This window comes from Gallinula chloropus, assembly GCF_964237585.1.
Source record: "Gallinula chloropus genome assembly, chromosome: 5".
NCBI classification, from domain to species: Eukaryota; Metazoa; Chordata; class Aves; order Gruiformes; family Rallidae; genus Gallinula; species Gallinula chloropus.
This window is the reverse complement of record NC_140090.1, coordinates 33,937,386-33,964,060: the sequence shown is the minus strand read 5'-3', so window position 1 is coordinate 33,964,060 and position 26,675 is coordinate 33,937,386. Positions and strand designations below refer to the sequence as shown.

The following is a 26,675-nucleotide window of genomic DNA, read 5'->3' as shown; positions in this document are numbered from 1 at the left end:
GGAATCAGCTAAAGTAAATAGCATTAGTCTGAGTTGGTCCCATTTGCAAACAAGAAAATAAAAATCTTGTAACTAATTAGTTCATTTTCCTAAAGCACTCATACCCATCTATAGTAATACTTGGGAATTAAAAGTCTGGAAATGCTAAGTGTTACCATCATAATGCCAACAAACCCCCCCCCCCCACCGATCTTCTCAAGGACACTTCCCAAACATTAGATTTATTTGTTGTCATAGATACTCGCCCAGACACAAACATCAGCCACACTCAGGGACTTACACTTGCCAGCAGCTTATTAAAATACAGCTCCATGTGTTTTAAAGACCAGATTGGGGTTTTTCTGGGAAAAGCTGTAGCAGTATGCCCTGTTCAATGAGCACATTTGCTTGCCTGTTCTTTACTCCTTTCTCAGACAGAGTCCTAAAGCAGCAGACAAGGTTTCTGAAGGCAGGACCAGATAAAGGGGATGTTTTAACACTTGGGCCTGATTTTCACCTCAGAGTTGGTTTCTGTTCCAGTAACTCAGCTCAATACCTATGATGCTTGGACCAGAGACACCTGCTGTATTCTTGGTTGGACCAACACAGCTTAGTCCTAATCAATGAGAAAGGAAGAAGGGAGTGAATCCCAAGGGGAAGAGGAAGAGACGCAGCCCAGCTATTTTTTCACTCTACTGTGACAGGGAGAGGTATCTTCTCCAGCGAGTTAATACAGAGCAGGAGAAAGAACCAATTTTCCCACTTCCCCCCATTTCCAACAGCAAAGTGAAGATAGGCTGGGATACAGGAACAAGAAACAGGTAGAGAAAAAAGACTCAGGAGTCCCAGTGGTGCCTGGCGGAAGGACAGAGAGACACTGAAGAGCCAGTGGCTGGCAGAGGAGATGCGTTTGAGGGATATTCTAGGAAGAGAAAGACTAAGGAAAAGCTTAGAAGTAAGGAGAATAAAAAGGAACATGAAGGACAGAGCACTGGCTCCCAAGCTACAGCCCTTGCTCCACAGAACCATCTCTTTGGAGAAGCAAGTAGAGGAGGTAGAAAAGACATTTTCAACCTTGGCTCTGTAGAATCCGAAGAAGAAAGGAGGCAGGAAGGAGGGGGAGGGAAACATGGCATGGACTGACATACACAGAGCAAAGGGGTAGCAGAAAGACTTGCGAGGAGTTAGAGAGGCAGAAGAGGGATGAAAGAGGCATATAACTGGAAAAAAAGTCCTATAAGTTGCCAATTTGCAGAACAGCGACATTAGAACAAAAGGCTGATAGGAGAATATTAAGCATAGCCAGTGTAAAGACAAAAGAGCAGTCCTCACACATGCATTCCAGCAAGCAAGCGCAGGCAAATGTATTAAAAATAGACTTGATTGTCAGCAAGCCAGAGTTGACTATGGAGATGATGAAGGCACACAAGTTACATCCAGGAGTGACAGCCTGTTACTCTTTCTTACGGGAGAAAATGCACATATTTCATTCTCAAACACAGCTGTTTCACTGCTTTCCCTGGCAGCAGGGTTTTGGGAGGTTACATACTGGGCGCCGTAGCAGCAGAGCATCTGACTGAACAAACAGAAGGCTGATGCAGAGCATTATGGCTTCAACATACCAATTTGTTTAACAAACCATCAGCAAGTTGCTTAAGTGCTGAATTCCAGGTGAATTCCCCACCCAGGACGCTTGCACCATCTCGTATAGGAAAATATGGGTTTACATTGGAAATTGGTGTAGTACCTACCACACTGCTGAGTGCACCTCTCTTCCAGCCTCATTTCTTCTTGCCCTCCCTTGCCTGTACCTCAAAGCCACCCATCTCTTCTCAAGTCAAATACCAAATATACAAATAAGACCCAGCTGCCCTAAGGTACCACAGAGGTTGAGAGCACAGATTCAAAGCAGGTTCTTCAAACATCCCGAGGCATTTGAATATGAGTTTATGGCCTTTGATTTGGGTTAAGCAGAAATGGAGGACGACAACACAAGCAACAGAAAGGGGTTATCCGCCCCAGGGTCAGCAACTATCTCAAGGGTGTGAGGCAAGGCATCTTTTTTCCATAAAGCTGATTATTTCCCGTGAGAGCCCCTAAGTACCCCTTTGCTAGGTGGGCAGCCTGCTGGGTGGTTTGGCAAGCATCTAGCTAAACTCAGCCCAACACAGAGTTAGCGTTTAAGCTGGTCCACCCAAATCCTAGACTTGGCTTGGGTCTCAATTTAACACTGGAAAGGTTTGGAGACAGTATTGCCATGGACAGAATAAGAACTCGCCTGAAACCTGAGTCTCATCCACTCCTCGCAGAGTCAACGTGTTTCAGTTTTACTGAGAATTTCAGCACAGGGGAGATTAGTCAGATTCCATCAGGCAGGTTGTTTTTATTAACCAGGTCAGAGTCCAGGGCTTTTAAGTCAAGCTGCATTTCAGTCCTGTGCAGATACAACAGAAAAATCTATTTATAGTCATTTACTTTAAACATGCTCAGCTATCACCATCACAACCTAGCTCTACTTTGTCTGCCATGTCAAGCATCTTTGGGAGTTAGGCAAGAGCAGTGTGAAGAGAGTACCTGAAGGGAGCATACAAACAGGAGGGGAATCAACTTTTTTAAGGTTAGATAATAGCAGGACAAGGCAGATGCATTGAAACTGAAGGAGGGAAGGTTTAGCTTAGATATTAGGAGGAAGTTCTTTACAGAGAGAGCAGTGAGGTGCTGGAACAGGCTGCCCAGAGAGGTGGCTGCCCCATCCCTGGAAGTATTCAATGCCAGATTGGATGGGGCCCTGGGCAACCTTTTGTAGATACAGGCCTGGAGGTTGGTGGCCCTGCCTGTGGCAGGGGGGTTGGAACTCTCTGATCTTTGGGGTCCCTTCCAACCCAGAGCATTCTATGATTCTATGAAGAGTTACCAATCCTGGGTTAGGAGGCATTTAACAGTGTATACGAGGGGGCTTGCTAGTTCTCACCAGGCTCTACTTGTACAAAATAATTCTAATGATGTAGTACCACGCAGTAAGATACCATACCAAATACCATATCGTTTGACTTGGGCAAAGAATGTGGAGCCGTAAGAGCTGGTTCTGTATTTACTGGGATATTTGAGCAAAACCAGGAAACTGCATTACTCTTCACTAAAATCTGCTCAAATACTTCCCTTTGTCTTTCCAGAGCATCTCACTGATGCAGTAAGCCTTTGGTGGCTTGGAAAGGATGTCTACTCTCTTCTGTTGTATTCCCCATCACACGGGGAGACTGGATCTTTCCTCCAGACTTTTCTGGAAAGCATCTAACCCAGCAACCAATTTTTTAAGATGCTGGTTTAAAGCTTGGCTATAAGTTAAAGGCTGCAGTCTCTGTAGCTGCGGGAGTCCTCAAAGTATTCCAAGTCAAAATACAATTGCTCCGAGGGAACAAATTCCAGAGTCGAAGCTCTGCCATCTTTCAGCTTGCATACATGTGCTTCCCATCACCGGCTCAGCTCTGAGACCTGCTGCAGAGGGCTTAACGCTATGCCCAAAATACCATTTCACCTTCATTCTCCTCTGGGAAATCACATCTAACACATGGGTTTATTCTTTACATATTGCAAGGTTTGCGATTGCAGGAGGCCTGGGAACTAGTGGGAGCAGCTGATCATGGCCTCTCCCACATATGTGCCTATATTCCGCTCCTGTCCCAACCTAATCTTTACATTCTTTGGCCCGGGGAGCTCTGCTATCCTATAATGAGGCCATTCTAGACAACTGATCCTCTGTAAAGGCCCACAAACCAATACATTTATGTCTCCAGCTCTGAAAAAAAAATATATCCAAAGAAAGATCTTTGAAATTTAGCAAGTGAGTAAGCCTCTCCATAGAGTCTCAATTTACCTGTCACAGCGCTTTAGCAAAAGGAAATTACTGACATTCAGGCGTTTTGCTTCAACCAAGAGTGGGCTGCTTGTCCAGTTCAGAATTCCCAGGGGACATCTCCAGGCCTGTCCTTGGGTCTCCAGCGAGGCATCCACCTCTTCTGCCACAGGTAGAGCAGCTCTCTGCTGCTCACCTGTCTCTCTCACAAAAAAGATTCTTAAAAAGCAAGTTTTTAAGCAATGGTAAAAGCAATAATACAGCTTCATCCATTTGGGGCTTATATAATCGATTAGAGTGCTTCCCAGTGAGCAGCATGCAGGGAAGAACTGTCATTTAGAGAGACAATGCCAAAGTTGTATAAAAGGCATTTGATTCTTTATCCATCTCCAAGACCATCCGTGTTTTCAGCCAACTTAAGGAGACTAGAATACACACAGAGATGGACCAACAGGTACAAAAATGCAGCATTCCACTTTCTCCTTCCACTATACTAAGAGGTGAGGGTTAATGAACTTGGCATCTCAGGGCATCACAGTGCGTTTGTTGGACTGCAGGGATGACTGGGTTTTTCAGTTAACGCTGTTGATAAATGGATGCTCATAGTACCAGCCTGAGACTGGCTTCTACTTGAGCTCACCTGGGGAGTTCCTCCTTGCCTTGTCTCATACTTTCATTTGCTAAAGCGGATATTCAGAATTATTTTTCTCTCCTCTAAGCTAGTTGGTTATTAGCATTGTCCAGGAGCCTGGAAACATCTCTAACTTCATATACAGATTCTCTGTGCTGTTCTTCAATACCAGCTTCAGGTTTTAGGCTCGATGTACATACATCTGATTGCTATTTAGTCAAATAAGGCTGCACAAGCCAATCAGTGCAAATGTTTTTAAAAAATATCAGGCGCTGTGACTACTTTAACATCCATTAAATTGCCTTAGGTTTATCTTTAAATAGTTCATTTAAACATTCTTCCAAACCACAGAGAACCTGATCTCTTGAAGGGGACAAGAACATTAACAGCAGCAAAATGAGCAACATTATTTGGTTGCCTTTAAAACTTTGGCACGTGCCAGCTTCAGCTTCTTGTTTCCCAGTGAGGTCTTCTGCACTACAAGTGCTTTCCAAAGAAGTGCAATCCTAGCTACACATAGTGCCGTAGCACTTAACATCAGTCTTAAATGAAGTAGCAAGCCACTCTCCCAAGCAGTAACGCCAACAGATGCCAGTTAGCCATTGTTCTTTACAAAGACCTAAAGTCCATTCACAGGCAGGCAGCAGGTCGGAGGGACAGCGCTCCATGAACAGAACAGCCATGATATAGTGATTGAAGAGGATGGGATGCATATTTTAATCCAGAGAGGCAAAAAACAAAGTGATCTTAAGTCACACCAGACCAGACTGTATTTCTGTGTTGATACCATAGCCATAAGCCATGCTTAGAGATCTACCTACCAAAACACGTCTGATTCAACCTTCACCCTCACCTCAGATTTAGCCTTCTTCACCCTGAAGTGATGCAAGCAATTACAAACCAGATAAAAGTCACGTCATTTTACCATGCTTCCATCAGGTAGGCTGGCTTGTTTTAACCACTGGCACAAAAGCCTATGCATTACTCTTAACATGCCCTGCTGAATTTATTCTGGTATTTAAATAAGAGTAGATCAAAGCACCTCTGTTTATTTTCAGGCTCTTAGTCCCCAATTTTCCAGACAGATAAAAGGATAAAGGGTCCACATGCTGCATAGAACATACAGGGAGTTTGACATGTCCCAAGTGTGTAGGATTTATTATGCATGCACACGCACCTATCCATCCAGCCTACGAGCAATAGGTACAGGGAGAACACAGTCATTTTGGAGACTTAATACCACTAATACCCTTGAAATACTTCAAGCACCTTTCACAGTCAGGTGGTGGCAGAAGAAATGCAACATGTATAAAGAGATTTCGGGACAAGGAGAAGGGCAAAGTCCTGAGAGTGCTGAGACAGAGCTTGGATGCACATGGCACTTGTCCAGGTGGGCAACCTAAGGCACCATTTCTCAGCCCTCCCCAAAGCATTACCACCTTCAGGTTAAAGTGACAGGCCATGGAAAGCAATTTAAGGCGGCCATGCCCAGATTCCAGGCTTCTTTCCTTTCCGTAAAGATGCCTTTTGTTTCCCTAGCACCTTGACTTCTAAGAAGCACAAGTGATTGCATGAATTTCTCATAAACAAATCCAATAAGACAAAATGCTCTCTTATTCTCCATTTCACTCCAAATCCCAAAGAAACAAGTAATGTTGGAGGGCAAGTTATTTCTTTTGGCTGGCCTTGCTATGAGAGTCATATGCTTTATTTTCCTCTTTACAGAATTCATATTGTGTTAATAAAGTCCCCTTGATTCTCTCTGGCTGACTCTGCAGGAAAACTGTTCTCACAAAGCTTCCAGTCTGAGTTAAAGTAATCTTGCTTAAAACTGGCCATAATTGTTTCAGTCTCTTAAGTTTAATACTAAGCACAGGAAACATTGCCAGTTTGAGTCAGGATTCAGCATTCTGTGAAGGCAGGATAAGCTGACCAAAGGTAAGGAATTCAGTAAATGCAAGGGGAATTTGACCTGGCGGTTCTTTGAGCCAGCTTCTGTATTGTTGACCTCAGTCTAAAAGAGAACGGAAAGATAGAAGAAAATAAGAACAGATGATAGTTTAATGAGAGTTGCACGTTCCAGAGGACTCATTACTCCCGTCAGCCAAGTCCCCCAGACGCGGTGCTGGGCCCCGAGGGGAGTTCTTCCTCCGCAGGAAGGATCGCTCAACCCAACTCTCCTTCATGCTGGGTTGACAGGATCACGTTCCTCGAGAGGCTGTAGACAGTCAACAGGAAGCTGACGCTTGGAAATAAGCCTGGGGACAGTCTGACTGTGAAAAAAGTGGGAGCAAGTCTTTAGGGATATCCAAGTGTCCTTGGGTCTACCAGGAGATGCTTTCACTGCAGACAGTCAGTCTCACAGGGGCTTTGCCAGCAGCTCTGCCCGAGACTGTTTGGCACAGCCAAAAAAACCCTCCAATAACCTGATAGGAGGTTCCAGTCCTGTTAATCTTATTTCCCTTTCCGGACATGGTGACTCAATTTAATACTCATCTTCTCAGGGTTTGTCTCAGCTGTCTGTATGAGTTGGATGTAATTAACTCTTGCAAATAAATTCAGTTACTTGGCTTAGGATGTGACTTCTCCCAGTCCAGAGTTAATTCAAGTTCAGAGAAGACTTGTTGCAATTTTTTTCTTAGGGGTAGAGGGGGATATGCAAAATCAGCAGCACAGGAACATTTTGTCAGTGTTGATATTGCCAAATTCTTGTTCTGATTTTTCCAATTACTTTTTTTTTGAAACATTTAAACTAATACCAGAACTGTAAAATAAACCATTTTGTTTTTCTTTGGCATTATTTATGCCTGCGTTACCTTTTATTTTTATTTAAAAACTTCACAGTCATCTATAGTGCCACCTTCCCATGCCCCTGATTCATTCCTAGGAGAAAACCTGTTGGCATTTTAAACCAGGAGTCATTTTTGTCAGAACTTTGAGGTAAACAATAGCTCCAAATAGAAGTCCTTTCCCCCCGTAGTTTACAGGGGGAGACAGGATAACCAGGAGCATAAGTTGAGAAGTCTCATGCCCAAGGGGAACAGAGATTCCCTTTTCCCCAGTACGCCAATTACCTATTGCTATCCTTAAAAGACCAAAAGGGTCCTTGAGAAGGTAAAATAACTTCATGACAAAGCAGAACAGACTATTTCACTGTAAAAATACAAGAAGCTTAAGATCAACTCTTCTGGGTCAGCCAAAGGTCTACCTTTCTTAGCCAGTAATACTCATGTAATAAAACTATCAGGGAGAATTACCACATTCAGGTCTGTCCCCTCCAACAACTGTTCCCAACTATTACTCGGCTTTGAAGCTCACTTCTACCCTTTCAGATCTAAGCAGGCATTGGGTACCCAAAAGACCATCTATTGTTTCTAATTATGGCAATTGCCCTAATAAAGTATATCACCTTTCCCCACAAACCTTTCACACTCATTCCTCCATGGGAACGTTTCTTCTTGCATGCTGCTGTTCTCACAACACTTGATCTTAAACCTTTTTAAAGCTGAATATTTATCCAGAACAATGAAGTTTCTAAACCTCCAAACACTTCTCCTTGTGAGTTGCTCCACTGAATTACTTCCACCCATAACGATCACACATACAAGTGAACACTTGGAGAGTCAGGACCTTAGATAAAACATAAGTCATAATATTCCTGGTGTCCAAACCCATTAAAGATGACAAGAAGCCTAGGGAAATTAATTTTGCTTTATAAAGTAATTCTATATTTGGATAGGTTATTTTTTCTGGAAGTGATTTTCAAAGCACTAAAGAAAGCACACACAAAAGGAAAGAAAAAGACACCTAAAATAAACCAACACTGCTATTTAAATAGTTTGAGAGGAGCCATATCGGGTGGGATTAGAGAAACAGGCAAGAACTCCAAAACAATGAGGGGTTTATTTCTTTTAAGGGTTCCCCCACCCTTTGTTTTTGCTCCTTTTCTCCGCAGAACACTTCACTGTCCCTCTGCCTACAGCATACAGCCATCATTCATGTCTCTTCTCCTGCACACAGCCCACATCCTTTCTTACCCTGAGAAGAGTTAAATGCTCTTTTCCCTCCAAAGAACTATTTTTTATTTTTCCTGACAAGGCCTTTTATGCAATTAGCTAGTGAAACCAGGGCCAAGAAAGAAAGAATAACACATGTAAAATCAGCCAGAGAACAGAGTAGGTAGTAACTTGTTGAGTCTATTACCAGACAAAATGTTTAAGTCAATGGTGTGTTCTCATAAATCAACAGCCATATTTAGCCTTAACTATAACCATCCCTGAGCAATGTGGAATAGAGAGAAAACACTTTAAAAAGAAAAAATTGGTGATGCTCCTAAAAATAGGGAGAGGGAGAAGCTAGCACAGCACAGGGACATCTCTCAGTCAAGGAATTTATTTTATAGGTGAGGATTGAGGTGCCGCAGCTTTTGGAGCCAAGCAGAGACTTCGGCAGAGACCGCACTGACTCACAGCAAGTCTGGTGGTGATTTGGAGATGTTAAAGAACCATTCAAACCTAGTTAAAACTTGAACATTTGAGTTGTGTGCTAAAACAAAAGTTGAGCCCAGGAGAGCCAAACTCTGTGCCACACAGTTGGAGACAAAAGGGTTTGAGCTTTGCAGACCATAAAAGATCATGCTTTTTCAATTACACCCAACAGATCCACGAGGAGTAAGTTTGGAAGAGGGAAGAGCAGTAACAGGGAACTGGTGGACAGAATATAACTTGAGAAGCAGAACAAGGATCTTATTAGATCCTTTTCTTACTTTACTGAGAGTGGAAGAACATCTCTTTTCACCACTCCATCTTTGTTCATCCCCTTACTCTTCCAGTTTAGCTGATTTGATTCAGATTTAGGGCCCCCATTCCTTCCAGTTAGATGACTTTTCTGCAAAGCTGTTTACCAACCCCATGCTATGTTTCCACTGACAGGATTTCACTGCTTTCCAGAAGAGTAATGGATTTCCTCACATACAAGTTTCTAAAAGTCCCTTCAGCAATGCCCTCTGTGCACCACAAAAACATTCAGAAGTTCTGTTAAAGCAGTGGCTCAGACCCAAAGAAAGATAACTTTGCCTGCTGCTTTTGAGTCTTTTGTGAGGATTCACAGAATTGTAGGGGTTGAAAGGGACCTCCAGAGAGCCAAGTCCAATGCCCTGCCAAAGCAGGGTCCCTTGGAAAGGTCGCACAGATCAGCATCCAGATGGGTCTTGGATATCTCCAGAGAGGGAGACTCCACAACCCCTGGGCAACCTGTCCCAGGGCTCTATCACCCTTACTGTGGAAAAGTTCTTCCACATGTTGGTGTGGAACTTCTGTGCTCCAACTTGAGGCCATTGGCCCTTGTCCTGTCCCCACAGACCACTGAGAAGAGGCTGGCCATTTCACAGAATCACAAGGTTGGAAAAGACCTTTGAAGATTATCAAATCCAACCATTCCTATCCTAAGGTAAACCATATCCTTAAGTACTTCATCTACCCTTTTTTTGAACACATCCAGGGAAGGTGACTCAATCCCCTCCCTGGGCAGCCTGTGCCAGGCCCTGACAACTCTTTCAGTAAAAAAATTTTTATGATGTCCAATCTAAACCTGCCCTGGCACAGCTTCATGCCATTTCCCCTCATCCTATCACCTGTCACCTGGCTGAAGAGACCATCTCCCACCTCTCTACAACCTCCCTTCTGGTAGTTGTAGGTGGTGATAAGGTCTCCCCTCAGCCTCCTCTTCTCCAGACTAAACACCCCCAGCTCCCTCAGCCGTTCCTCAGAGGATTTGCCCTCCAGCCTCTTCCCCAGCCTGGCTGCCCTTCTCTGGACTTGCTCAAGAACCTCCATGTCCTTCTTATGATGAGGAGCCCAGAACTGGACACAGTACTCGAGGTGTGGCCTCACCAGTGCTGAGTACAGGGGCACAATTACTTCCCTAGACCTATTGGCCACACTGGTTTTGATACAAGCCAAGATGCCATTGGCCTTCTTGGCCGCCTGGGCACACTGCTGGCTCATATTCAGCCTGCAGTCAACCAACACCGCCAGGTCCTTCTCTGCCTGACAGCTCTCCAGCCAATCTCTCCCAAGCCTATAGCACTGCATGGGGTTGTTATGTCCCATGTGCAGCACTCTACACCTGGCCTTGTTAAACTTCAGCCCACTGGTCTCAGCCCATCAGTCCAGTCTGTTCAGATCCCTCTGAAGAGCCTCCCTACCCTCAGGCAGATCAACACTTCCTCCCAGTTTAGTGTCATCAGCAAACTTACTGAGGGAGCATTCAATCCCTTCATCGAGGTCATTGATAAAGATGTTGAACAAGACTGGACCCAGGACTGAGCCCTGGGGTGCACCACTCGTGACTGGCCTCCAGCTGGATTTTGTTCCATTTACCACCACCCTTTGGGCCCGTCCATCCAGCCAGTTTTTAACCCAGCTGAGGGTCCACCTGTCAAGGCCAGTGGCAGTCAGTTTCTCAGTCCGAAACCGGCTCTTATCTCATTTCCCTGTGTCCCACACTTCAGATATTGATAAATATTGATCAGATCCTAAAGAACTTCTGGATCGTCATCTCACAAGGTGAAGATTTCTTCCTAGCCTTACCCTTCCATCTTACCTAATCTGCTTCTGTGCAGCCAAGTCCAGCCCTACTGAGCAACTGTACCTTTTAGAAACCACATCCCTTCATTTAGACATACCAGAACCTCATCCTCCATGTGAAGTCTGATAGAACTTGTTCCTGCCCTTGCCTGCAGTCCTTAGCAGATTGTTAGCACTCCCCTCCAAACAGGCGTGTTGAAAATAAGAGTTGCTCCTTCCAGTTCTGGCATTTGCACATTTTTTTTTTTTGAGATGCTGGAAAAATCACAACTGCATTTATTATTTCTTTTTTTCCCCTGCAAACATCAAGGCAATAATCAGTAACAGATTCATTGAGCTCTGACTTGCCTCAGAACCAGGTGTTTCTGACATGTACCACATCTCACATATGAGAAGGACTTGGGGATTCTGGTAGATGAGAAACTTAACATGAGCCAGCAGTGTGCTCTTGCAGCTCGCAAAGTGAATGCTATCCTGGTCTCCATCAGAAGACGGGTGGCCAGCAGGGACCCGGAGGGGATTGTCCCTCTCTACTCTGCCCTCAGGAGGCCCCAGCTGGAGTACTGTGTCCAGAGATGGGGCCCCCAATATAAGAAAGATGTAGAACTGTTGGAGAGGGTTCAGAGGAGGCCACAAAGGTGATCAGAGGGCTGGAGCACCTCCCCTACAAGAGAGGCTGGGGGAGATGGGCTTGTTCAGTCTGGAGAAGAGAAGGCTGCAGGGGGACCTCATTGCAGCCTTCCGGTCCCTGAAGGGAGCAGAGAAACAGGAGGGGAATCAGCATGTTAAAAGGGTAGACAATGGCAGGACAAGGGGGATGGATTAAAACTAAAGGAAGGAAGGTTTAGGTTAGATATTAGGGGGAAGTTCTTTACAGAGAGAGTGGTGAAGTGCTGGAACAGGCTGCCCAGAGAGGTGGTGGATGCCCCGTCCCTGGAGGTGTTCAAGGCCAGGTTGGATGGGGCCCTGGGCAACCTTATGTAGATCCAGGCCTGGAGGTTTGTGGTCCTGCCTGTGGCAGGGGGGTTGGAGCTCTATAATCCTTGGGGTCCCTTCCAACCTACACCATTCTCTGATTCTACAATTACACACTCCATTTCTCTTTGTATCAAGAGCTTAAGCTTTTTATACTCTCCCCATCAACATGCAACAAGACTTTCAGATTTCCCTGACCGGTGGTTTAGGTTTTGCATAGTGCTTCCTTTTCAGTGAGATGCAGAGAAAGCATCAGGGGTGGAGGGGTGGGGGGTGTGTGAATTGCATAGGTAAGCTGGCTGCTAGTTCACAGAATTGTAGGGGTTGGAAGGGACCTCCAGAGATCATCAGGTCCAACCCACTGCCAAAGCAGGCTTCCAAGGACAGGTCACACAAGGAGGCATCCAGACAGGGCTTGAATATCTCCAGAGAAGGAGACTCCACACGCCCCCCCCCACCCCGGGCAGCCTGTCCCAGGGCTCGGTCACCCTCACTGTGAAAGAGTTCAGATACAGCAACTGCCATGCGAAGGCAGCGTCAAAGTATTTGAGTACTGAAAATAAACACTGGGCAGATAAGAGGAAACACAGACCAAGTAGTTTTCTGGTTTTAACTCAACTAAGAGAACAACCCAACCAAACCCAGCTTGAAATTCACACTCAGTGATCTCTAACAGGCTAGAGCCTTACAGTGGCTGTAGATGCGACCCAGCTTCTGTAGCCAAGCAGTGCAGGTGCAATGCTCCTCTAGTCCCCCGTGCAGTCCTTAGGAGAGTTTCTGACTCTGGGAATCTCTGCAGCTCCACCTCCTGTAAATCCTGATTTACAGCACACTCCTGCTGTCAGCCAGAGCTGGAACCAAGGATTCCCACAGTAATGCCTTCCTCTACACCAGAGCTCCTGGCTCTGGCAAAGCAAAACAGCATTCTAGACTCGAGTTTGGAGCAAATTCTTACATCATCTGGATTTATTTTCTTTCAGTATTGCTGGCTCTAATAATGAATGCTTCATTGCTTCTAGGAAGTTTCAAAGGGGATGGCAGGTTACACTTATTTGAAGGTTATAGTAAAGCAAGCTCAGAATTATGCTACGTGTTTGGAAGACCCTCCTAATTCAGGAGCTGTTCCCTGTTTAACATGGGACATGTCTGGTGGAACCCTCTCAAGCTGTAGATGACACGTAGTATATCTGATGAAGTGAGGACACAGGAATACCCTTGGCTGTTTATGGAGCACAGGCCAGCTGCTCATTTTATCCTGATGTTTGTCATTATCAGACAACAGTAAAACAAGCTTCTACAAATAGTTTAGGTGCAGTTGAAGCCAAATTAGCATCTTCTAACAAATGAGGCAACCCATCACAATGGTTCTGAGAGAATCCTGTGAAAAAGCAAACAGGGAATGAAAATTGAGATTCATTGCATTTAAGACAGACTTTTGACCAGGAAGATCAATCACTGCATTTTTCTGTTCAGATTTATAGGCCAAATGAATCCCTGGCTTAACCTCTGAACTCAGAGGGTTTCATAAAGAGAGGAATTTGTCTATAAGGGTCATGCATGTGCATGCTTTCCAGGCATCACAAGATTGAAGCTGTAGATGTTTAAGCCAAGAAGAGAAAGAGAGAAACCCATGAGAGGTTGAATAGGGAAGTGAGACTTAGTAATACTGCTCCCTGACCATCAGACAATTGATCCACTAAGCAACAGTACACAGGAAAGGATGAAATCTAGAAAGAAAAAAAACCCCAGAAACCAGATCAACAGATGTTGTTGAAGAATTAGCATAACTGAAACACATAGTAGACATCAGCTCTCAGGGTCACCAGGAGCCATGGGAACTTAGATTCTGCATTGCCCTCAACCTAAGACCCAGTCCCACACTTTTCTTCCAGAATCACAAGGTTGGAAAAGACCTTTAAGATCGAGTCCAACTGTTCCTGTCCTTTGCTAAACCCTGAGCACCTCATCTACCTGTCTGTTAAACACACCCAGGGACAGGGACTCAACCCCCTCACTGGACAACCTGTTTCAGGCCTTGACAACTCTTTCAGGGAAAAACTTTTCCCTCACATCTGAGCTGACCCTGCCTTGGCACAGCTTGAGCCCATTTCCCCTCGTCCCATTTCCTGTTCCCTGATTGAAGAGACCAGCACCCACCTCTCCGCACCCTCCTGTCAGGTCAGTGTAGGTGGTCAGAAGGTCTCCCCTCAACCTCCTCTTCTCCAGGCTGAACACCCCCAGCTCCCTCAGCCACTACTCATAGGATTTGCCCTCCAGCCCCTTCCCCAGCCTGGTTGCCCTTCTCTGGACAAGCTCCAGGACCTCAATGTCTTTCTTGTAGCGAGGGCCCCAAACCTGAACTCAGCACTCAAGGTGCGGCCTCACCAATACCCAGTACAGGGGCACAATCACCTCCCCAGACCTACTGGCCACACTATTTCTGATACAAACCAGGATGCCCTTGGCCCCTGGGCACACTGCTGACTCATGTTCAGCCTGCAATCACCCAACACCCCCAGGTCCTTCTCTGCCTGACAGCTCTCCAGCCAGTCTCCCCCAAGCCTGTAGCGCTGCATGGGATTGTTATGGCCCATGTGCAGCACTCTACACTTGGATTGTTAAACCTCATCCCATTGGTCTCAGCCCGTCAGTCCAGTCTGGTCAGGTCCCTTTGAAAAGCCTCCCTCCCTACCCTCAGGCAGATCAACTTGCATGAAGAAAATCACTATCATCTTCTCTTCATTTCAAGTTATTTTTGAATTTAAGCGCTCACTCCAGCTGCCACAGAAAGATGAGATGAGCCACATCATCCCAACCAGCTGCACCAGCTGTGAGCAGAAGAATCACTCCAAAAGCACACAGATTTTTAAACCGGAAACCACTTCCAAATTTGAGAATTTGACCAGATTCCTGCAACACTCAGACACACACTCGTCATACATAGAAATATTTACCCTTTGGAGGTCTCCAAAAGCTGTGAATAATTTGAAGGAGAAGAGACAATGCAAAACCCAAACGTAACCCTAACAAACATCAAAAGCTGGCACTGATACCACAGTCGGTGGGCAGCAGACTCCAAACTGATTCTTTGCCTGCAGTGCATATTGCCTTTCCTTCCTCCCAGCTGGCATTAGTAAAGCAGAAACAGCCTTAATAGCAGATTGAGAAACGCGTCGCCCTAAGCCAGACTTGCAGCAGCATTTAAAACAAGACTGCATTTAACACAAAATTGAGCTATTTTCTGGCTGTTTATAAAAAACACCCCACGAAACACGATTTAACATTAAATCAACTAGATGATGCGGGTTTTTGAGGCCAAAACCTCATTCTTACTATGTTTTCTAAAAACCCAACCTAACAATGAGATCCCTGTGTTCATGCAAACTGGTTTTTGGGAGCACAGTGGCCCGAGTTTTGCATCTGTTTGCATGTAGAGCTAGTAATTGTTGAACAGGCAAGTCAGAGCTTACAGTCACAGATGAATGTTTGTTTATTCTTTTGCAATTGGTATTACATTAATACCAGCTAGGGATCCAAACCATCCATATGGTACTATAGAAAGATAACTGATGCTCTGTTCCAGCTTCAAATTGATTCTACTGCTTTTAATAGTGGATGAGGAAAATCCCTTAAGGTACAAGTTGTTTTAAAAAAAATTAAAGCAATTTTTATGAATCACATTGACCTTTCTGAGCTATTTTCTTCTCAAGGGAAATTTAATTTCACTTAAAGGAAACATTACCATCCTATTTGAGAGTAGAGCAAGGATTTTTCTGACATGTCAGAATTTTCTTTGGAACAGAAAAGTCTTCCTGATACTACCAAAAAGAAAGTCTTACTGGCATAATCCAAAATGCTATGAAAAAGAAAGAAGCTGAAGAGTCTTACCAATATAAAAATGGCTTTTGGACTGTAGTTATTATACCTGTTAAGATGTTTCCGAAAGGTGTGGAAGCATGTTATGTTTTCCCTGCTACCCATGATACCTTATTAGCACAAAGCCCTTTATTTCCCACTCCCCAGCTTCTAGCACCACCCAACTGTGCGAGTACATTGGAAATTTTTGAGGGTGGAGATCCTCCCAACACAAATACAATCTGGAATTTGTAGATAGAAAAACAATTTAAATGATTTTTTAAAAATGGATATTGAAAGCAGAGAGCAGAGCTATAAACATGAACACCTTAAACTAAGTGTCAGCTATGAAGTTATGTGCAGCGTCAAGAAATCCCTTAAGAACTTCCAGTGTTTGATGGACTGCAGGACAAGAAACAAATGCTGTTTTAATGAATTGCTTGGACGAAAAGCTACTGTCCAGCTCTGGCTTTGAATAGGAGGTGGATGCAGCTATGCTTGCCCACAAGTTAACACTTTTGTCAAGGTAGAAGATTATGAATTTTAATTCCTTTCCTGCTTTTGTTTCCCACACAGGCATATCATAGGCAAGTTTCCTGACTATCCTACTAAAGAGGCAGGAGGTTCAACAGCTATTCTTTCCCAAAAAACGCCAGAGCAGGTACAGTCACTCCCCATTAACCTTTTTCATTAGAGATCAGTGAAGGAATTGCCACAAAACATGTCTAAGTATCAATTTTCCATAACAGCAGCCTCTAGCACCCCAGGAACCATACCATTAAAAAAGTTTCTGCTGGAATCAAAAGGATAGTGGTTTATCTTGGAAGAAAGCAAAAGTAACCTACTGAAATTTGTTCCCTTTCAGGATGTGCAGACACTTAATCATGGCAAAAGGTGCTTCAGCAAGCAAGCTATGGACAGATAAATGTCTGGGGGGGAAGGAGGGCCGCTAAGAGGACAGGGCTCAGCTACAAGGAGTTGCTCTCCTAGTGCAGAATCTATGTAGCTAGACTGGTGCTAGCTACTAACAGAAATATCTATTAAACTGTGTAAAGGAGCCTGAGTTTAAAATAGGCATCCAGTGTTACACCAGAGGCTGAAATTGGTTCCAGTGTGTTTACATTCAGTATCGTGCTGTCTAGCAATAGCTAGTGTAGTTTAAGCAGAGCAGGGTTCCTTATGCAGGCAGGCCTAAGCCTTGATTCACTGCCAATTGAGTGAGCTTGACCAAGGGGCATGTTTAAGTGAAGGAAATACCTTTGCTTATCTTAGGTATTTTTGTAATGAACACGTGTTTTTTCTGGTAAAAACCCTCTCCTGGCTTCTCTGGCTAGTAGAAGTGGCTGATAATCTCTTCCTCCGATTATCAGGGTGTCACAAAAAGGGATTAAGACCAGTTGAAGCAGTGAAGACAGTGGTTGGCACTCAGATCCATTTCCACCCACCACAATGGTCTTAACAGGATGCCTGCTGAGGGGAATTATAAATAGGAAGCCCTGCACAAGGAGCAGGATTCATCCCTTGAGTGAGCCACATGTGGTAGCTACTAGCAAGACAGGAAAACTAAATTGTCAAAAGCTGACCTGGTCCTTAAAAATTAAGTTTCCCTGTTGAGCAGACACTGGTGTTCATTAGCTGCCTGCAACTGATGATTTAACACCAGTATTGCAAGGCAGGATTTTGGGTTCAGTCCTTCCTGGCACATACTAGCAGCACCTAGTCTTGCACCTGGGAAGGAATAAGCACTTGTATCAGTATAGGCTGGGATGATGACCTGTTGGAGAGCAGCTCTGCAGAGGAGGACCTGGGAGTCCTGGTGAGCCAGCAGTGTGCCCAAGGAGGCTAATGGAATCCTGAGGTGCATTAAAAGCACCGTGGCCAGCAGGGCAAAGGAGGTGATCCTGCCCCTCTGCTCTGCCGTGGTCAGGCCCCACCTAGAGTTTTGTGTCCAGTTCTGAGCTCCATGGTATAAAAAAGACAGGGATCTCCTGGAGAGAGTCCAGAGGAGGCTATGAAGGTGACTAAGGGCCTGGAGCATCTCCCCTACGAGGAAAGGCTGAGTGACCTGGGGTTGTTCAGCCTGGAGAAAAGAAGACTAAGAGGGCATCTGATCCTGATTAATGTTTATCAAGACCTGCAGTGTGGGACACAGGGGGACATGGCCAGCCTCTTCTCAGTGTCTGTGGGGACAGGACAAGGAACAATGGCTTCAGGCTGGAGCACGGGAAGTTCCACATCAACATGCAGAAGAATTTCTTCACAGTGAGGGTGAGGGAGACCTGGGACAGGTTGCCCAGGGTGGTGGAGTCTCCTTCTCTGGAGATATTCTAGACCTGTATGGATGCCAACCTATGTGACCTGTCCTAGGGAACCTGCTTTGGCAGGGGCCTGGACCTGATGATCTCTGGAGGTACTTCCAACCCCTACAGTTATGTGATCTATGTGTTTGGATGGATGTAAATACAGACCAGCCCAACATAAAGCACAGTACTTTATTAATTATCTTGCCTACAAAAACACAAAATAAAACCACTACAAACAGCCCTCTGTGCCTCACTAACACCAAGTTTAGGGTGTGCTCCTGCTTTTAGCCAAGTTCAGAGTATGCTAAGGTCAACACTGCTGGCCTCTGTATCTAAGCTGAACTGTTGTTCAGCCCTGGACAGAGCAAAGGAGACCTGTCAGTTAAGTTTTCAGCTTCTAAAATAAAAACACATGCTGGAATCAAGAAGGCTTTGTTGGCTGCGCTCAGCAGAGGAGCCACCCAGAAAGTACAGAGACCACGGTGTCAGGAGCATGATGCTAATCAGACCTGCTACCAGCAAGGATAAACACAACTCGGGACTGGAAATTTAACAAAAGACATCATACTGAGCAAAACTGGATATAATAGTAGATGCTAGAGAAATAAAGCCTTTCTGTCCTGCTCCCTGTTTGAGTTCCCACCTATAGCTACTTTGCCGTCTTTCTGGGACATCTGCTTCCTCTTTGCATTAAAAAAAAGGAAACTAAAATTCTAGGGATTGTTTCACTGCCTTTTTTCCCTGCATAAAAGAAAAATACTTGGAAGAAATAAAACCTGCATCTATTTTCCCGACAATTTTTCACTTGCTGTTACCAGATTGTCAAAGATTTTCTCCCTTTTTAGCCAGCACAACCAAGAGCCAAGTGTGTATCACATAACCTTAACAGATATCCAGAATGCATCTGGTCAAAGAAAGTTTGGTACAACCACAGTGTTACCTGAATGTCAGACAAGTAAAGCAGTTTTTTGCTCAACCCAAGTCAGCTGCACATCAAAAATCCCCAGGGCAACTGGTTTTGTTCCACACTGGTCTACTGGGCAGCATAGTAAATGAAATCCTGGCCCCACTGAAGTTAATGGGAATTTTGCCCTTGACTTCAAGGAAGACAAGATTTCACCTCTTGTATATATTACCTTCAGTGAAGTGGTTGGTTACTCCCAAGTTAAACTCCGTGAAAAATCAGGACCAAACTGTCTTTGAAAACCAAGCATTTTATAAGGTTTCAGTAAAGACACTTTGGGGAAAATAAAATACAAATTAATCACTTCACGAACCATTGCTGCATTATTATATATTCTATATTTCTTTCTCCTTTGACAATTCTGACCTTACCTGACTTTGTAACGGAGCTGACCACCTGCACAAACTGCTTTCACAACATTTTACAAGTATCTTCCCAAAAAGATACATCAGGGAAGGTTCTGATGCAGAATACACGGTGCTTCAGTCAGAAAAATATGTACTTTTCCCTTGACCAAAAATAAGATTTCCCCTACTTTACATACTCTTAAAATCAAAAGAGAAATTTAAGATTCTGAGCCATCAGTGCAGTCTCCTGGTATCTGTTCCAGCTGCCTATCCCTAATGGGCTTTTATGTTTTGCTCTGAAGATAATCATCAGATGTGACAATTTTTAGCTTTGCCCTTATACTGCTGCCAACAAAATTATGATCTCTTCCTGTAGTTCATTAAACCTCAGCACCGTGAATATAAGCCAAGAGAGTTGTCATTTCGCAGGCACATTCCCCCTCTCCCAACTCCCCCTCATTTCCAATAACTTACCAGAAGAGATGCTTTCTTGATGAGATTTGGGTAATGTGTTTGATGGCTGCAAGGAGGGCGAGGCCAATTCCACGTTACTGTAATCCCAGTATCCAGAGAAGGGATGAGAAGCCGGCCACGTTAGCTGCTGTGCCAACATACGCTCCTGATCCTCGCTTGGCACTCCAAGCAATGCTATGCTGCTAATTAGTATTCATTATTACTAACAGCTAGAGATCCCCAGGAACCCCAGTAATCAGTTTGATTGGCAGAGGGCAGTGCAAGTTACTTAGTGGTAGTTATTTAATTAGTGCTTAATTGGTAACCCTGACTATTTCCAGGTAGGGATAGTAAGATGTGATTATGCAGTGAAGGATTGTAATATTCACACACATCACCAAATACCATCACTTCTACCAAATTAATGTATAGCTTTAAGGTGTCAGAGAAGGAAGGCTCAGGAGGCTCCATGGAGTTGTACTTTTTTTGTATCCAGCATTTTACAAAGATGCTTTTGTCCTGACAGCAAATACACCAAGTGTACTTTCCAGTAACAGAAGTAGATGCCTGGAGTTACACTCACCGTTATTTCCTCTGTTCCACACTACTCTGGATGATCCTTCAGGAAATTATCAGGCTGGATAATTTCCAAAGGGCCAAAACCACCGTGACATCAGCTGGAGCTGGGCATCTCAGAGCATTAGAAGAGTCTGATTATTTCAAGTTCATGAGGCAGTATGACAGAAGTGGCAGTAGGTCTTAAAGCTATACAAGGCACAGATGCATTCACCTCGACGTGGCTCTGCAATGAAGCCATTCAGCAGGCAAGCTCCTAGACCAGCAGCTCTCCACATGATCTCCATTAGCTGATGTCAGTAGTCTAGGTCATATGCCTAAAGCAGGCTCAACCACCTCATTTCACCTCTATCACCAACCTTCCATAAAAACAAAGCACAACCACAAAAAAAAACAAGCTACACCTGGCAAAGCCAAGAAGTTTTCATTGAACACATTCAAGGCCAAGTGCAAGGTTCTGCATGTGGGTCAGCACAATCCCAAGCACAACTCCAGGCTGGGCAGAGAATGGATTGAGAAGAACCCTGAGGAAGACAACTAGGGGATGCTGATTAATAAGAAGCTCAACATGAGGCAGCAGTGTGCACTAACAGCTCGAATGTCAATCGTGTCTTGGACTGAATCAAGAGCAATGGGGCCAGCTGGTCAAGGAAGGTGATTCTGCCCCTCTACTCTCATGAGACCCCCATCCGCAGTGCTGTGTCCAGCTTTGGGGTCTCCAGTACAGGAAAGATGTAAAGCTGTTGGATGAGCCCAAAGGAGGCCATGAAGATGATTGGGGGCTGGAGCACCTCTCCTGTGAAGACAGGCTGCAAGAGTTGGGCTTGTTCAACCTGGAGAAGAGAAGGCTCTGGGGAGACCTAATTGCAGCCTACCAACACTTAAAAGGAGTCCTGCAAGAAAGTGGGAGGGGGACTGCTCACCAGGGAGTGGAGTGACAGGAGAAGGGGCAATGGCTTCAAGATGGAAGAGAGCAGGGTTAGGTTAGATGTTAGGAAGAAATTCTTTACTCTGAGGTTGATGAGGCCCCAGTACTGGGTGCCCAGAGAGGGTGCGGAAGTCCCATCCCTGGCAGTGTTCAAGACTGGGTTGGATGGGGCTTTGGGCAACCTGGTCTAATGAGGGTGCCCCTGCCAAAGGCGGGGGGTTGGAACTAGATGATCTTTAAGGTCCCTTCCAACCCAAAGCATTCTATGATTCTATGAGTAAAGACATTTTGAAGTGTTTGCCAGAAAAGCAAAAGAGTGAGATTAACTGGTGAGTTAAACTACACTTAGTCAACATCTGCCAGATGGAAAAATCCCACCTAGAGGACATATCACTCATGGGCTGAAATGCCTAACAGTATTAAAGCCAACCATAAGAGTTTGCAAGATCCCATAAAGTTATGAAATCCCACCCAGTATTTTGAATTCATTTCTGCAAGAAGCTGATCACTGGGGCGGTTTTAAACAGCAGAAGCTTTACTTGCAGATGCACACCCCAAAGTAAACAAGGCTCCAAAATACCCTGCCAGGAAAATGCTACATTATCAAAACCTATACAAATGGATTTGCCTGAGAAAGGGAACAAATCCAGAATACCAGCCCTCAGCTAGCTCCATGGGATAGAGCTCCAGGCGCACCACGATTAAGATGACATCATATCCAACTGACAATTAAAATAATACTGGTTTATGGGAATAATCAGAGTTGTCATTAAATGTCCTCAAGTTCAGGGTATTAGGATATAGGGAAGCACATTCACAGTGTACCACAGGCAGCCCAACACTTGGCATGCTACTCTGGGACAGGGAGTTGGCATCTCTTCCCATCTCAGTCAGGCCTGTTTACTTGAAGAAACTTTTTTTATTGGTCTTAGATTTCCAAATATTTTCTTTCTGTAGAGTTACTCCTCAAAGAAAGCACATTTTCTCCCCAGGAACACTAGGTTATGTGCCAGATGTGCAAGGTTCTGAGGCTGTCTCACACCTGGAGAGCCAGAACTCCCAGAATCACTCTGTCTCTGCATTTCATTTATGCCCGTGCCATTAATAAAATAAGTTATAGAAAGTCCTTCTCTTAGGGGTGAAGGGCTTTTTCTTGAGGAAGAACATTTGCCTCAAAGTAGCAGCTTGCCTGAGGCAACATCAAGCTTTCTGTGGCTGAGGAGCATCAAATACCAGTGAATCCTACTGCCAGCTGTGGGTTTTGAAATACTTGGCTCGAAACCCGAGTGTCAGGAGTTTCTATTCATAGGCTGCATTCTGGTTTGGCCCCCTTCTTTCCCAAAAAAGGGGATTTACACTGCAGAAGTTTAGAAACACACTTGAACTGATGTATGAATAGAAAAGTCAGAAGAACACCTTTTTTCACCCTCAGAAGAAAATGGTACTAGAAAAGTCATCACTGGCACAACAGGATTCCTACAGCCAGACTGAAAAATACCCCAGAAGAAAAAAAGGACATTAAAATTCATCTGTTCTGACTTAATATTGGGGAAGAGGATGTGTATCAAGAGTTTTCCAAGTGCTTTCAGCATCATTTCAAAAGGACGCAACCTAGTAAAGAAAAGGGCTGTCCCAAATAATTCAGGAAGATACCTGCTTTTATTTCCTCTAAGAAGTTCTCCTTCGGGGGAAAAACAACTCTATTATAACGCAGGTGAATTGCTTAGTATCTCTAACTTTTGCCTGCCCTTGCCTTTCTTTCCTCTTCTTTTGTCAGATTCTTCAGGCATCATCTTGCAGCTGGAAGGGAGATTGGTTTGGAGAGAAGAGTACAAACCACTCAAGGTTAGATAGACAACCAGCTTCACCCCAGCTCCCAGTCCTCTGCAATTACAGAGCTGCTTGGAGCAGAGGTGAAAGGAGAGCTGGAGAAGCTGCCACCACAGGAGTATTTTTCTGTTCCTTGTTCAAGACTCAGCACCACAACTCATGCTGCAGTTCAGAAAATAGCAAACAACTCTGTTTCTTGCACCTTATGAGACAAATGAAGGCAAGACAGAATGATAAGGACAGTTACACAATGAAATCCCATTAGAGCAGGTTCACAAGAACAGGAACTCTTCATAACCCTTTTCACTGTCACCCAACTGTGTAAAACCACAAAAGCAAATCACGGAAAGCTTTGGGTTGGAAGGGACCTCCCAGATCATCTAGTTCCAAGCACTTTCTCCCTAAAGGCAAACTGTTTCCCTACAGTTCAAAGGGTGGGCAAGAGCACAGGAGAATAATTCCCCTGGCAGAGCGAGGAGTGAGACTTAATTTCATTAATTTTATAGAATCATAGAATGCTTTGGGTTGAAAGGGACCTCAAAGATCGCCTAGTTCCACCCTCCCTGCCTTTGGCAGGGGCACCCTCACTAGACCAGGTTGCCCAAAGCCCCATCCAACCTGGCCTTGAACACTGCCAGGGATGGGGCTTCCACAGCCTCTCTGGGCACCCTGTGCCAGGGCCTCACCCTCCTCAGAGTACAGAATTTCTTCCTAACGTCTAACCTAACCCTGCTCTCTTCCAGCTTGGAGCCATTGCCCCTTCTCCTGTCACTCCACTCCCTGGTGAGCAGTCCCCCTCCCACTTTCTTGCAGGACTCCTTTTAAGTGTTGGTAGGCTGCAATTAGGTCTCCCCAGAGCCTTCTCTTCTCCAGGTTGAACAAGCCCAATTCTTGTAGCCTGTCTTCACAGGAGAGGTGCTCCAGGTCCCCAATCATCTTTGTGGCCTCCTCTGGGCTCATTCCAACAGCTTTACATCTTTCCTGTACTAGGGACCCCAGAGCTGGATGCATCTTCATTCCAATCAGAGTCTGGATATACTTAAAAATATCACCAGTAGAACTCAAGAACACTACTTAAAATTAACACCTTTCATCTGTCACTTGCATCCTTACAGGTATCCTGCCGGATAAACCCACCCCACACTGCCGGAAACACGCTTACCCTTTGGTAGGCTGGCAGAGGGTGACAAGTTTGGATTTCTGGCAGGGTACCAGTGCTACAGTAAAGGCTGTGTCTGGAGTAGCTCTGTTAGTTTTGGATACAACGGGCCTGCTGGGACACTAAAAACCTATTTTGAACTCTAGTCAATCTGTTAATCTATCCCAGGGAATGAAACACTTCGCTGCTTATCACCGCAAGATATGACTGAACAGTGCTTGGGGTTTAAATTACCATATTTAATTAAATGTAAGATACTGAAATGCTTGGGGAAATCTACTAATGAAATTTCACTGGCTGCAAAGTATAGCCCTTGTCTTCATCTCCCTTCTCCTGTCCAGTCCTCAATGCATTAAAAGGCATTCTATAGAAAACCCATCTTTTTACTGTCACAGGAAACATAACAATTAAAAAAAGTGTCTTACTTTCTACTCTTTCATGGTAGCACCAGTATCAATGGTCCATTAATAAACTCATCTGACCAGGATTTTCTGATTTACACTCATCAGTAGGTGATTTTACAAAAGAACACAATGAAAGGCGCCTGGCAACAAGAGAACAGTAGCAGCAGCAAATTTCACCCTCCTCCTTTTTCAGACAATAAAGTATAAATGGCCAGGAACTAAAACTACAGAAAAAGATGTGCCCAGGTGTCACCTGCTACCAGCTAGCAGGGCTAAAGATGCTGTGTGATCCATGTATATCTGCCAGGGATTGTCACAATCCCTCTCTCCAATCTATCTCACCCACTAGAACAATTTCAGTCTTTGACCACATATGGAAATGAGATGTGCCTCAGGGCAACCTCTCAAAATCCATCTCTATAAAAATCAATCTGCCTTAGAAACACTAGGATAAATTCATAGTCTGAGTGCAAGACCAGGGGGAACTTGAAGCTGTATGGCATTAGCCTGTGGTGCTTCTGGGTGGTTTCAGGAATGGGTTGTACTCCATCTCTATGTTTGGGACAGAGTTCACCCTTCCCCAATGATGTGTTGGGATAGTCAAGAACCTACTCTGAAATTTTCAGGTAGGAATGCTGTCAGCATATATTAAATGGACTTCTCTAGTGGTCAGCAGCCCAGGAATTCATAGAGGGCTAGCAAGCAATGTATTGGATATTGTGTTTCTCTAGTATCAGAAAGCTGAAAGCAAGGGAAGAAAAATGCACACCTGTTTGTAACTCCTCTGGCACATATCTAACACCTTGGACATGATTGGAGATGTTCTTCACATTGTTTTTTGTCTCTTTCAGGTAGCTGCAGAACTGGCTGCCAAAGAGGAGATGGCTTTGCAGAAAAAAGAACAAAAGGAGAAAAAAGAAAGAGAGAAGGAAAAAGCAAAAGGGAAAACACCACAGAAAGCTGTAAAGAAAGTAAGTCCTCCTTACAGTAAAACCAATTGATGAAAACCGAGCCAAAGTAGAGTTATTCAACCAAGTGTGGGCAGAAGCTATTGACACCAGTGTGGTCACCAAGGCTTCAGATGTTTGGGTTCAGAGGCAGAGGAATTGGCCAAGACCAGTCCCTCTTGGCCTTGCAATTAACCTTGATGATTCAGGGGAACAGAATTTTACCTTATATTTCAGGAATGACTGTTGGACTGGCCACGACTCAGCTCAATGAGAAGAGCTGATGTAGATGCAGACCGCCAAAGACATGGACAAGGGAGGAAGAAAACACACAAATACTTCTCAAAGTGCTGGTCCATTTTTTGGTGCAGATAACAGAACAGTGCCCAGCATCCTAACCAAACATTTGAATGTGGGGGACACAAGTTAGCTACTGTCACCCCCTCACTCAACAACCATGAAACAAGAGCCTTAGTCTCACTCAGATATCCACCTTAGAGCTTGTGTGTATTTCAAATTTATAAGTAACTGCTCTGCACTGGCCAGCTGCGTCTTTTGTTCTGGAAGCCAAGATTTCATAAACCCCTAAAATAGCAGCCGTGCTTTTTCAGTACACGTTCTTAGGGTATGAACTATTTATTATCCTTTGCCTCAAGTCACAGCCGACCCTGTTGAATGTTATGATACACTCCCTGAAATCTTTGATATGCCAAGGGTTGGTTTCACAGAAGATATGCTTCCAAATTATTTCAAGAGCAACTTTGTGGAGCATAACACCTGTGAAACAGTGTAGTGACCAGAGGGCATCTTCAAAAGCAAGCTACGTAACAGAAATTGTAGGCTTTTGCTGGAGCAGCAAGTTTTGTTTCTCATTTTTTAGTATA

General features: G+C 44.6%; 1 protein-coding gene across 1 annotated transcript in view; it reads left to right on the top strand.

Moving 5' to 3' along the window:
- DRC11 (dynein regulatory complex subunit 11) overlaps nucleotides 1–26,675 on the top strand; it is a gene marked incomplete at both ends in the record, with an annotated part of 112,685 nt that overhangs the window by 38,623 nt on the left and 47,387 nt on the right. Inside the window, 2 exons of the mRNA XM_084264574.1 lie at nucleotides 16,457–16,541; nucleotides 25,696–25,815. Of these exons, the coding sequence (XP_084120700.1) occupies nucleotides 16,457–16,541; nucleotides 25,696–25,815 (205 nt within the window). The remainder of the gene's footprint in view (nucleotides 1–16,456; nucleotides 16,542–25,695; nucleotides 25,816–26,675) is intronic.